The sequence below is a fragment of the Protomyctophum bolini genome (assembly GCF_963924005.1).
Source record: "Protomyctophum bolini genome assembly, chromosome: 6".
NCBI classification, from domain to species: domain Eukaryota; kingdom Metazoa; phylum Chordata; class Actinopteri; order Myctophiformes; family Myctophidae; genus Protomyctophum; species Protomyctophum bolini.
This window is the reverse complement of record NC_137867.1, coordinates 19,067,862-19,081,601: the sequence shown is the minus strand read 5'-3', so window position 1 is coordinate 19,081,601 and position 13,740 is coordinate 19,067,862. Positions and strand designations below refer to the sequence as shown.

General features: G+C 44.9%; 1 protein-coding gene across 1 annotated transcript in view; it reads left to right on the top strand.

Annotated features, from left to right (window-relative positions):
- aopep (aminopeptidase O (putative)) overlaps positions 1–13,740 on the top strand; it is a 108,092-nt gene that overhangs the window by 79,586 nt on the left and 14,766 nt on the right. Inside the window, exon 15 of the mRNA XM_080766567.1 lies at positions 5,544–5,660. Coding sequence (XP_080622693.1) covers positions 5,544–5,660 — 117 coding nt within the window. The remainder of the gene's footprint in view (positions 1–5,543; positions 5,661–13,740) is intronic.

The following is a 13,740-nucleotide window of genomic DNA, read 5'->3' as shown; positions in this document are numbered from 1 at the left end:
ACAATTTCATCCTGGCTGTAAATCGGTATATTTAGGAACAGACTTAATTTCCTGTGTTTGCTAAACATGTCAGATGCTTCCTTAACCATTGTGCTACTCGCTGTCACTCAATGACACAAACGTGTGTGTGTGTGTGTGTGTGTGTGTGTGTGTGTGTGTGTGTGTGTGTGTGCGCGCGTGCATGTGCGCATGCATGTCTGTGTCTGCGTGGTGCGTGTGTGTGTGTGTGTGTCTGTGTGTGGGCTACAGAGAAAGAAAGGCACAGTGCCATTGTCCTATAGAGGTTTAGAGGTCACCGTGTGCTGGGTGTGTTTCTGTGGCATAATTCTCTGAGGTCCTGTGAGGCTATAGTCTCTACGTATATAGACACTGTAACTCACCCTTACCCAGGGGCTTGTCCCGGGGAATACTCTGTGTCCAGTTGTGTGTGTGTGTGTGTGTGTGTGTGTGTGTGTGTGTGTGTGTGTGTGTGTGTGTGTGCGTGTGTGAGAGAGAGATTGTGTATTGTGTGATTTTTTTTCTCCAGTTACATTCCATAGCTTTGACGGACAGCATGGGAATAAAGTGTTTCTTTCATGTGGCAAAACGTTCTTGCGTGCGTGCGTGCGTGCGTGCGTGCGTGCGTGCGTGCGTGCGTGCACGTGGATGTCTGTGTTTGTGTGTGATGAGATCCGTTCACATGGAGTGGTGTTTAGGAGCGAGATAGGAGGATACGTTTCACCCTTTTAGTGGAAAAGTGCTTTCAACACCGCACTGTTAAAGGCTATTGTTAGAGTTGGGCCTGACCCGGTCATCACATCAAACCGTGTGTGTGTGTGGGTGTGTGTGTGTGTGTGTGTGTGTGTGTGTGTGTGTGTGTGTGTGTGTGTGTGTGTGTGTGTGTGTGTGTGTGTGTGTGTGTGTGTGTGTGTGTGTGTGTGTGTGTGTGTGTGTGTGTGTGTGTGTGTGTGTGTGTGTGTGTGTGTGTGTGGAAAGTAACTATACAAGTACATAAACTCAAGTACTGTACTTAAGTAGGCTATTTTGACTGGAGAATTTTCAATACTTTTACTTCTACTGCACTACATGTCAGATCAGAGGCATATATTGTACTTTTACTCCTTTATAATTATTCACATTCTTTAGTTACTAATTACTTTGTAGATTTTGATCATTATTACAAGACATACATTAACCACTTCATCTCTATTTAAACGTTGGCTATTTGAAAATAGCAGATCTACAAGCTCGCAGCGTGTCGTGAGATAGATTATTTTCGATTATTTATAGTGACTCATAGGAATGTGACAACCAGGAATAGTCTGGTGACCACCAGAGAGACGGGTGGCAGCCGGAATGTAGACGGCACCCGGGAGCAGTTTGGGTTGGCGCCCCCCAGCCTGTGTCTTCCTTGAGGAAGAAGCCCAACAAACCCACAGTGAGGCCTTTAGGAGGGCCATTCAAGCCTCAAGCGGAGCCTGTGGCACCACCATGGGCCAGGTGGAGCCTGCAGAACCGTTGAGCCTCGAGAATCCACCACTCCTGAATGAAGTGCCTGGTGCTGGGAGTCTGGTGGAATGCACAGGTGCTGGACCTGGTGAGAGCAGGAGTGGACCTGGTGAGACGTAGGAGGGGCGCGGACAGGAGTCAACCCACAGAGCCTCCTTCCACGCACCAGATTGATGCGATCCTCCCGCATACCCAGTCACTATGCAGAGTAGTTCCGGAGGAACAGATTGTGTGGCCCTGGTTTTTCCCTAATGGGACTGATCGAGGGCAGCTACTGGGACGTAAGTCGGGACTTACTTGATCACCACGGCTGGGTCACCTGAGTGAGGGGTATGAGGTTGGAAGACCCGAAACCCCGATGCCTTGGGATTCATTACTGAGGATACGTCCCAGGTGTATCCATGCCATGTATATTTAGTACAGTAGTAGGCTACAGTAGGCTACATTTTTAAGTATTAATACTTTCACTTAAGTTAAACATGTGTACTTCTTCCACCACTACACTCCAGGAAGCTGGTGGAGTGTCTATGATGCAATGATGTGTGCAGTAATGACTCGCTCTAACGGTAGAGAGACAATGCAATGATGTGTGCAGGAATGACTCGCTCTAAAGGTAGAGAGACAATGCAATGATGTGTGCAGGAATGACTCGCTCTAAAGGTAGAGAGACAATCCATCCTCAACACTTAACCACTTGAAGCCTAGTCTGTTCTCGGGGGAACATTCGCCCGGAATATCCGTCACATACGATACAGCTATATGTGTTCGTGTGTGTGTGTGTGTGTGTGTGTGTGTGTGTGTGTGTGTGTGTGTGTGTACATGTGTGTGTGTGTGTGTGTGTGTGTTGCTGTTGTTGCTCTTGTTTTGACATCACCATGGAGAAGTTATTTGTGGGTAGGCACACATGCTTTTCGGTCTGCTCTCCTGCTGTGTGTGTGTGTGTGTGTGTGTGTGTGTGTGTGTGTGTGTGTGTGTGTGTGTGTGTGTGTTTGTGTGTTTGTGTGTGTGTTTGTGTGTTTGTGTGTGTGTGTTTGTGTGTTTGTGTGTGTGCATGTGTACGTGTTCGCGTGCGTCATCACAGCGTAAGCTGGGGAAGCTTATTCCTGGTGACATTACAGGGACAAAAAAGCAATTTGATTAGTGTGCCAACATACTGTACATAAATACATACTGGCGGGACACATGGACATGGAAACCCTGTGTTTAGTGTCAAAGGATGCGTGTGTGTGTGTGTGTGTGTGTGTGTGTGTGTGAACTGTGAAGAGTGCATTGGAGTGTAAGAGGAACTTTTATTGATCCTCTTTTCAAAGGGCTTGAGGGTAGGAGAAAGCATGGGTGGGCCCCACGGAGACCCTTAGAGATGGAGGGTCCATCCAGGGAACACGCAGCCCTCACAGAATGGAGAGGTCATGAGGTGGAGAGGATAAAGAGCCAAAGATTGGAATTCCGAGTTTCCACTTGGTTAGATGACCGACCGTAAGGGTGTGAGTTAGTGTGTGTGTGTGTGTGTGTGTGTGTGTGTGTGTGTGTGTGTGTGCGTGCGACACACGTGTGTGCTCCTCCATACTGTCTACATACAGACCTTACGTGTGTGTGTGTGTACTGTGTGTGTGTGTGTGTGTGTGTGTGTGTGTGTGTGTATAGGCTTATGTGTTTGCGTGCATGTGCGCAGTAGCGCTGTTTGACTTGACCATCTGCCAACTACTGTTTGAGTGTTATTCCTGTATCACCAACAGCTACATGCTGAAACCTTTCCTCTTCTCCAGCAGTGTGCTGGCGTTTCCCAGCAGCGCTGTGGGGAGAGAATACTACAGAGTATAAAAATAAATATACTCTGAGTGAAATTATGGAAAGAAAAACCATACGCAGTTTGAATCTTAAATCCTCATCAAAGACATATCAGTTCAGTATGCTGTCTAAATCCTGATGTCTCTGCTAATCACTAAGCACACGCGAAGACGCCTTGGAAACGGGATTGTCTGATGAATTGAAATGCATTTTGCTTCACTCGCTCTAATATTTGTGCAATGCACAGTGTTCTTCGCGGAAGGATCTGGCTCTTCGCAGCCAGGTCCTCCACCGATCTCATTACACGACTGCTACTGCAGGGTGGCATTGCTTCAATAATGCCAAGCTAATTTATATTCTCATTTATATTCCCGTTTTTTGCTTGAAATATCTGAAACGTATCGAAATTGATTCCATATTCCCATAGAACCTGAGCCCCCTAGGGGTATTGCTTTCACCACACTGTTAGCCAGATGCCTTCTTCTCTTCAAATGGAAACGCCTGTCCCTCCTCCTATAGCCATACGAGCCAAATTGTGGAGGTCTTGCCATTGTGTCAGTCTTTTTAACTATGAACTCTAGCATCCCTATTCTGGGGAGACCATTCATCAAAAGTATCTTAGATCTGCTATTTCCGGTGAAGAGATTTGGTGTAGAGTTGAGTAGCCAGCTGGGGGAACTCTAGTCAATGGTATATAAGGCACTGAAGGCAGTAGATTGCTGCTGCCCCTAGTGGTGCATAGCGGAAGATCCCAGAAGTGATGTTTGACTTGTGTGGTTTGTGGGACAGGCTAAATGAATTATGTCAATCTCAGTAGCAACTAATAGCAGGGCTAAGGGTTTTTTTCTTTCTTTTTAAGATTAGATTATGTCTACAAAGCTCCCTAATATGTTTTGGTGAGACCATGGGAAATATTGATTACATTGACACACTGTCTGTTTCTGTTCTGCCTGACAACAATGCAAGCAAGTTTCAGAACTATACTGATTTAGAAGGCATTTGCAGAATCGGCCAAAAGAAAAACGTAAAAACATCATGGGTTAGCTGCGGGGGTAACAAGTCTGAAGAGGTGGCTTTTGAGGGCCGTTTTTGTTTTATTTTTAAGAATGGGAGGTATGTTCGCCATGGGGACAGGGAACGAATACAGTACTCTTAATAAGGTGGTTGCACACTGGACGCGTTTTTCCGAAAACCGATGGGGAAATGCCACTTAAAAATTGCGCCCGGTGTGTGGAGACCTTTAATCTCCTCTTTACAAATGATCTTTCTCTCTCTCTCTCTCTCTCTCTCTCTCTCTCTCTCTCACACGCTCATCTCCACTTTTCCTCCTCATTCACACATCATTCTCGGTGGAACCTACAGCTTTTAATTGTGTCCCAAAGATGGACCAGAGAGTGAGCTGGAGAGTGGTATTCCGGGGAGAGATGGGCAAGGCTGGGCACAGGTTTTGACAACACGTGTGTCCTTCCTCCCCTCCCCTTGGGGGATGATGTTAGTTATACTCTCCCACACCCTTGGAATAACCTCTGATTCATCTTTATTCATTCGTCTTTAATAGATAAACTATACAGAGGGGAAGAAATATAATACAAGAGGCTCTTTTTTGGGGGGGTAATTCCAGTGTCTCTGAGCTGTGGTTGAGGTGCTTGGTGTGCAACGTGATGAGATTATTAGAAGAGGCGCACTTCATTTTTCACTCTGCCTCTTCATTCCTCTGGTCTCCCCCGGTTTCCCCCTCCGCCTGTCTCCTTGTCCTCGTCCCAACTTCCCCTCCGCCGCTCCTCGCCTCATGTAATGATGTTAGTCTAATGGTTTTCTGTTTGGGAACACACACACTGGCTTTATCATATTTATTTAATCAGCTCTCCTGCTCAGTTGTTATTATGTCGCAGTTGGCTATCATATTAAAGCCACTATTAATAACTCGCCGAACTTGGATGTGGGATTATTTTTTATTTTCTTCCAATGCTCCCAGCAGCGAAAACAATGAAATAAAATCGAATAAATTTCACATGAAGTCAAATTAATGTAAACATCATTTTTGCAGGGGTGAATGAATGCAATATGTGTGTGTAATTTTGCTGGTCTAGTAGTTTGAAGTCACTGGCGTGTGATGAATGCTTGCAGAGCAGCGCGGTTATTACCGCATGCGAGATGATCGATTTTACAGATTGTTATTTCCCCCCCCCCCCCGCCGCCGCACGACTTTTCTATTGTTCCGCGTCAGGAGACACAATTAAACTGGTATTGGTCTGGTTGTCTCCTAGGTGTCGTCAGAGCAGCTGCTGCTGCTATTGGAGCTCCTGCTGGAGGAGGCGGAGCTCAGCGTGACATCACTGCGCTCACTGGAGAGAACCTACTGCCTTCAGAAGCAGGACGCTGAGGTTGGACCGCACACACACACACACACACACACACACACACACACACACACACACACACACACACACACACACACACACACACACACAGGTCCTCGCCAATGTTACGTCTTCCAATAATACACATTGTTTAAAATGTTTCGCCCTCCCTTCCCATCCCAAGCCAGAGGGCTCGGCAAAGGGTAGTAAATTCAGCTTTAATAGCAAGCCCTCTTATTTACAGCCACTATTACTGACTAAATCCCCCAAGTATTCTCTTCATGTTTAAGCGCAGCACAGAGTTCCTTAATGGCACACTATTATAGGCTTAGACTTTAATCATGTGTGTGTGTGTGTGTGTGTGTGTGTGTGTGTGTGTGTGTGTGTGTGTGTGTGTGTGTGTGTGTGTGTGTGTGTGTGTGTGTGTGTGTGTGTGTGTGTGTGTGTGCGTGCGTGCGTGCGCGTGCGCGTGCGTGTTTTGCACGTATTTTGCAGCTGTGTGTGTCGGCGGCTTAAATGTTCTTTACTGTACGACGCTGAGAGTGAATGTGAAAACACAGCTGCGGTGCAGCCAGTAAAGTGTACGTATTAAGCTCTGTCATAAACACATGCCGCGTCTTGAAAAGATTAATTCAATACATATTTCCTCTGTTTATGGCCGCTTGTTAATTATATGAGCTGTTTTGTTGCGAGATGGAGGTATAGAATGCCATTCAGGTGTCGGATGGCCATTACAGTGGTAGGTGTTACTGCATAGTATTATTAATACCACATCACACTGAATCTGGAACTTATATATGCTGTAATGGAACAACAGACTTTTAGACTGTGTGTTCCAATGACCCAGATTGTCCACATATTCTGCAAAATCAAGTGGTTTTCTCGTGTGTGTGTGTGTGTGTGTGTGTGTGTGTGTGTGTGTGTGTGTGTGTGTGTGTGTGTGTGTGTGTGTGTGTGTGTGTGTGTGTGTGTGTGTGTGTGTTGTCTGTTATTAGATTTTTTAGATGCAACCCATTTAACGCGGCTTCCAGAACAGAGAAAGCTTTGAGATAAATGTGTGTCCACAATCCATTAGGCCTGCTGTGTCCTTCCATGGCCTCTGTAGTATAGACTGTATGCTCTGACTGTCTGGGACAAAACCAAAAACCAAAAACTTTCAGTGTTAGCTAAAAATATACAGGGCCATTTTGCAGTCATGCACTAGTCTTGCATGAGCACACGCACGCACATCGCACGTGTGCACATGTGCGAGTGCACAAACACACGCATACACACACACGTGCACGCCCACACACACACACACACACACACACTCTCACACGCATGCTCGCAAACACACACACACACACACACACACACACACACACACACACACACACACTCACACGCATGCACGCGCGCGAACACACACACACGCAGGCACGTCACACTTACCGTGGCTGAAGCCAATGGTCCGGCCCTAATGTTAGTAATCTAATTCAGACAAGGTTAATCACTAACTTCCCCTCTTATAAATGTGTCCATTTATTCTCCCTCTCCCACTCCGTCTCTGTGTTTGTCTCCTTCTGATTCCGTTCACCTCCTGGTCCACTACGTAGCTTAGCTTTGACCGCATGCCTCTGGGAAGATGGATGACCGACTTGTTTGAAAGTCTTGGCATATATACAGGCCTGAGTGCAGTGGTGGAAAAAGTACTGGCATGTTTTGCTAACGTAAGAGTATCAATACTGCAATGTACGTAGAAATACTCTGTTACAAGTAAAAGTCTGGAATTCTAAATGTACTTAAGAGTAAAAGTACAAAAGTATTGGTATCAAAATGCACTTACGGTTTTCAAATGTATAAAATGCATTTTTTGTATAACTTTTTTAAAGCAGTGACGCATTGTGAGCTTGTAACAATAACAATAATAAAGGTCTACTGACTGAAGTAACTGAAATTGTCAAATAATTGTAGTGGAGTAAAAGTACAATATTTTCCTTTGAGATGCAGTGGAGTCGAGGTAAAAATTGGAAATACTCCAGTGAAGTAAAGAAAAAGAAAAAAACCCTCATTACATTGTACAGTACTTGAGTAAATGTACAGTTACTTTACACCACTGCCTCTGGGAGGACGGATGATGAATTTGTTTGAAAGTCTTAGCATACACAGGCCTGAGTGAAAGTCTTAGCATACACAGGCCTGAGTGAAAGTCTTAGCATACACAGGCCTGAGTGAAAGTCTTAGCATACACAGGCCTGAGTGAAAGTCTTAGCATACACAGGCCTGAGTGCCGGACGGACCCAATAGACCCTGACTGTTTACATCTTGGAAATGGGCTGTCCAGAGTGGACCAAAATGTGATTACAGGAATATGTTACAGATTTACCGATGTAAGTCACGTTCAACTCAGTAGCATGACGCTCCAAAAGACACGAGCCTGCAACCTCACGAATTAACTGCTGGTGTTATAATAGCTTTATTTTAACTACAACTGTGCATGTGAAAAGATTTGTGAGGTATTATTAATTTCCTGACGTAAGAAGGTACTCTGCACTTAAACTTCTCAGCTTTCATTTCAGTTGTGATGTTATGTAGATTGTACAGTACCTAATGAAGTATTGAGTGAAATCCACTTCAAATTGTTAACTCCTAGCCTTGTAAACTGTGTGTGTGTGTGTGTGTGTGTGTGTGTGTGTGTGTGTGTGTGTGTGTGTGTGTGTGTGTGTGTGTGGGGGGGGGTGTGTGTGTGTGTGTGTGTGTGTGCGTGCGCGCTTGCGCGTGTGATAGCGAAAGGAAATGTGTGAATGACCATGAATATGTGTGCAGCGGAGCTCTGTGAACAGTGAGAGTGACCATGAATACATGACTGTCTGTGTGTGTGCGTGCAAGCTGTGCATGTGTGTGCGTGCACCTGTCTATCTGTTTGCGAACAGGAGCATGTGTTTGCATGTATGAGAGTAAGAGTGCGTGACTTTGGCTGACTTCCCTTCATGTGAGTCTCATGTGATGTGTGTGCAACTGTGCATGTGTGCGCACACATATTTGTATAGGCATGCACTTCCATGAATCTATGCATTTAATTTTTTTGCGTGCATATTGTGGGTGTGTGTGTGTGTGTGTGTGTGTGTGTGTGTGTGTACTCAGAGGCCATCTGTCGGTCAAGCACACTGGACACATTGTGCCAGCAATGGGCCCTTTGCTGTCTAGGTCAGGTTCACCCCTCCAAACATTGCAGACTGCACTGGGCCACATCAAGCGGGCCCTACAACACAGGACACAACATGTGCAGGAGGGGAGGATTGATTGATTGAATATAGGGGTGCACGATTATGAAATTATGACCGATATCAGATTATTTGCAGGGTCATATCTGCCGATACCGATTCTGACCGATTCCGGTGTCATACAGAGGACCACAATGGGGCCTTAGTCTTAGTAAATTATTCAATCAATAAATAGCATACTCTTTTCCAAGTGTCGTTACTCACTGCGGTGAGTAAAGTATCAGCTAAAAGTGGATTTGCGTGGCCTTTAAAGCTAAAAGTGGTCCTATATATATTCAATTAATCAACATTGTATTATAAAAAAAACACAATAATACATGCAGTATCATCGACAAATACAAAACAGTGTCATGTACAAAGGAGAAGAACGATGCGGTAGTGAACGGTAATGAACTCTGTTGCATGATGGTGTCCCTTGTCGAAAAGAACAGATCTACAAGCTAACAACGCATCATGCCGCCCGCACCACGGTGGTCTTGTAGATCTGTTCATTTTGGCAAGTGACGTGGGTGTGCTTTAACAACTTAAAACCCATACCCCAATACTCCCCACACTAAATATGTTAGCTTCCAAAGCTCAAAGCGTGACTCATTGCGAGCTTGCAGATCTGCTATATCTTACAATTTTAACCCCAGAGTAGGGATGCAAGATGTGGTTCAGTTCTGCAGTTCTACAGTAGCACCACATTTACTGTTCCCTTTCCAATAGTTTTCTATAAGGTCTGTGCATGCAGAGCACACACTGGTATACATACACTGTACTGTACCATCTACAGTACATACATCATGTTAGTACGTATAGTAGCTAACATGTTACGTTATAGCAACACATTTGGCATATATGAACGTAACGTACATTATTGCATTGCTGTACGATACGTAAAGGCTTGTTTGTAGGTGTGTGTTGGGGGATGAGGGGCGTGGGGGGGGGGGGTTATGGGGTGATGTTTGTAGGTGTGTGTTGGGGGATGAGGGGCGTGGGGGGGGGGGGGTTATGGGGTGATGTTTGTAGGTGTGTGTTGGGGGATGAGGGGAGTGGGGGGGTTATGGGGTGATGTTTGTGCATGCAGTAATAAATGGAGGAATGTCCCTGTGTAATTCTGTGTATGCGTGCTTGCGTGCACATATGTGTGTGTGTGTGTGTGTGTGTGTGTGTCTGGAGAGAGAGAGGGAGAGAGAGGCCCAGGAAGGGAAGACAGGCAGAGTGTAGAGGGTGTAAAGACGAGGGGCACCAGGCTGAAGACAGGCAGAGTGTAGAGGGTGTAAAGGCGATGGGCACCAGGCTGCAGACAGGCAGAGTGTATTGTAAAGGCGAGGGGCACCAGGCTGAAGACAGGCAGAGTGTAGAGGGTGTAAAGGCGAGGGGCACCAGGCAGCAGCTGCTCCAGCCGCCCCAGGGCTCTCCCCAGGAATGTAACCCAGTGCAAAGAACAGCTGCTGGGGCTGCATGGGCCAGAGGAGCAGGGCTGGTGCTGGAGGGTGTAGATAGACACACACACGCACACACACACACACACACACACACACACACACACACACACACACACACACACACACACACACACACTTGCAGCCACACCAAAGACAATATCACGGTAAATCATATTCCCACACACACACAGAGTATCGTTTTTTTTTACGTAAAGTTGCATGATAAAAAAGTGGAACAGGGCTGTCCTTTACTTGTATGTGTCATGCAGATGCATGTTGTCATTGTTCAGATTGTATTGTATTGTGTGTGTGTGTGTGTGTGTGTGTGTGTGTGTGTGTGTGTGTGTGTGTGTGTGTGTGTGTGTGTGTGTGTGTGTGTGTGTGCGCGTGCGTGCGTGCGTGCGTGCGTGCGTGAGATAGATAGTATACTGTAGATACAGTAGGTAGATCACCTCCTCCTTTCCACATGTTGTAGTCTGTAACACCAACAGCTACATATACTGTAGAGAGGTGAGGAGACATGTTATAGTGTAACACCAACAGCTACATATACTGTAGAGAGGAGAGGAGACATGTTATAGTCTGTAACACCAACAGCTACATATACTGTAGAGAGGTGAGGAGACATGTTATAGTGTAACACCAACAGCTACATATACTGTAGAGAGGTGAGGAGACATGTTATAGTGTAACACCAACAGCTACATATACTGTAGAGAGGTGTCGTATAATTTCTATAAATGAACCAAGGTTATTAATATTAAGCAACAGTAAGTAAAAATGTCTCCGTCTGTGATTCTCCCTCTTAGAGGAGAATAGTCATTTACAAACTCACACCCGAATCCCAGGCCATTGTCATTTACCGTTTGAAGCTCTCTCCCCTGGAGAGGCATTCAGTTGGTAATTCTGGGTGACTGATTTTCACTGAGTGGACAGCTAAAACTTAAGAAAACTACTTTAAACTAGACTAAACTATTAGATAGTTATAATCATATATATAGTTATATACGCTATAACTATTAATAGGGAGTGCAATTGATGCGGAGTTGAAAATATATTATGTATTGTTATAAGATTATAGCTTACTCATTTGGGGTTAAAAACTGTGTTAATCACCTCTTAAAGATAATATGTTCAGGTTCATTCTTAGTTCCGTTTTAAACATTGCTTAGATATTAACTATGGTCATAGTATGTTTTAGTTTGCATTTAAGTTCTGTTGTTTAACTACATTTGTCAGTGTAACAATTAGTCACTTTTGTATAAAGTTAGGCCTCCATAGTAGAACAGTAAGGAGATCTGTTTCCTGGTCCCGCCTCTCTCTAAACCGGAAATAAACAGATCCCAGATCTCATTGGTCAAAAGTCAGGAAACGCCTGTTTCCATGTCCGGAGGAGGCGGGACTCCGAAATAGATATAGACGGAGGAGCAGTGTTCAAATGGGACTGATCTGGACCGGGCTCTCGACTTTGGGCAACAGAGAGCGGTGCGTGTTTTATCCAGAAAGTCCGGGAGAGTGTTTGTCTCTCGTGTGTTGTTTGCTGTGAGCGGAGTGACTTTTTCCTGCAAAATAAAGTCTCTCCTTACAAATCCAAGTGGACCTGGTCAACGTGTCTTCCTGAACGAAAGTATACCACAGAGGTGAGGAGACATGTTATAGTGTAACACCAACAGCTACATATACTGTATAGAGGTGAGGAGACATGTTATAGTCTGTAACACCAACAGCTACATATACTGTAGAGAGGTGAGGAGACATGTTATAGTCTGTAACACCAACAGCTACATATACTGTAGAGAGGTGAGGAGACATGTTATAGTCTGTAACACCAACAGCTACATATACTGTATAGAGGTGAGGAGACATGTTATAGTGTAACACCAACAGCTACATATACTGTAGAGCAGGTGAGGAGACATGTTATAGTCTGTAACACCAACAGCTACATATACTGTATAGAGGTGAGGAGACATGTTATAGTGTAACACCAACAGCTACATATACTGTAGAGAGGTGAGGAGACATGTTATAGTGTAACACCAACAGCTACATATACTGTAGAGAGGTGAGGAGACATGTTATAGTGTAACACCAACAGCTACATATACTGTAGAGAGGTGAGGAGACATGTTATAGTGTAACACCAACAGCTACATATACTGTAGAGAGGTGAGGAGACATGTTATAGTGTAACACCAACAGCTACATATACTGTAGAGAGGTGAGGAGACATGTTATAGTGTAACACCAACAGCTACATATACTGTATAGAGGTGAGGAGACATGTTATAGTGTAACACCAACAGCTACATATACTGTAGAGAGGTGAGGAGACATGTTATAGTGTAACACCAACAGCTACATATACTGTAGAGAGGTGAGGAGACATGTTATAGTGTAACACCAACAGCTACATATACTGTAGAGAGGTGAGGAGACATGTTATAGTGTAACACCAACAGCTACATATACTGTAGAGAGGTGAGGAGACATGTTATAGTGTAACACCAACAGCTACATATACTGTAGAGCAGGTGTTCCCAAACTTTTTTGGACCAGGTACCCCTTTTGGGGTAGATATTTTTCCAGGTACCCCCTCATCCTCGCAACACGGATAACAATATATTTACAACCACAAGCAGTGTTTCCTGCAAGAAAAAGCTTTGGCATGGTGCTGGGCACAGGCCGCAATTTTTATTAATTAATTAATTTGATTCATTAATTAATAAGATTAATACATTAAGATTAATTTGTATTATTGCTCTTGTATTGCTATTGGAGACACTTGGGGGACACTGGGGGACACTGGGCAGGCACTGAGGAGGCACTGGGGAGACACTGGGAAGGCACTCGGGGGGCACACTGGGGAGGCACTCGGGGGGACACTGGGGAGGCACTCGGGGGGACACTGTCTAAATGTATACGTCTAAATGTAGACGTCTAAATGTGTACGTCTTCTCTTATGGGGGTCCCTGGCATATCTTTTCAAATGGGGGTCCACAGGCTAAGTAGTGTCAATTTGGGGGTCCTTGACATGAAAAAGTTTGGGAACCACTGCTTTAAACACTTTAGCACTTTATGAACATGAACAAAATAGATGGGTCCCCCCTGGAACTCCCTCAGGTACCCCTGGGGGTCCCCGGACCCCACTTTGGGAACCACTGCTGTAGAGAGGTGAGGAGACATGTTATAGTGTATAACACCAACAGCTACATATACTGTAGAGAGGTGAGGAGACATGTTATAGTGTAACACCAACAGCTACATATACTGTAGAGCAGGTGAGGAGACATGTTATAGTCTGTAACACCAACAGCTACATATACTGTAGAGAGGTGAGGAGACATGTTATAGTGTAACACCAACAGCTACATATACTGTAGAGAGGTGAGGAGACATGTTATAGTG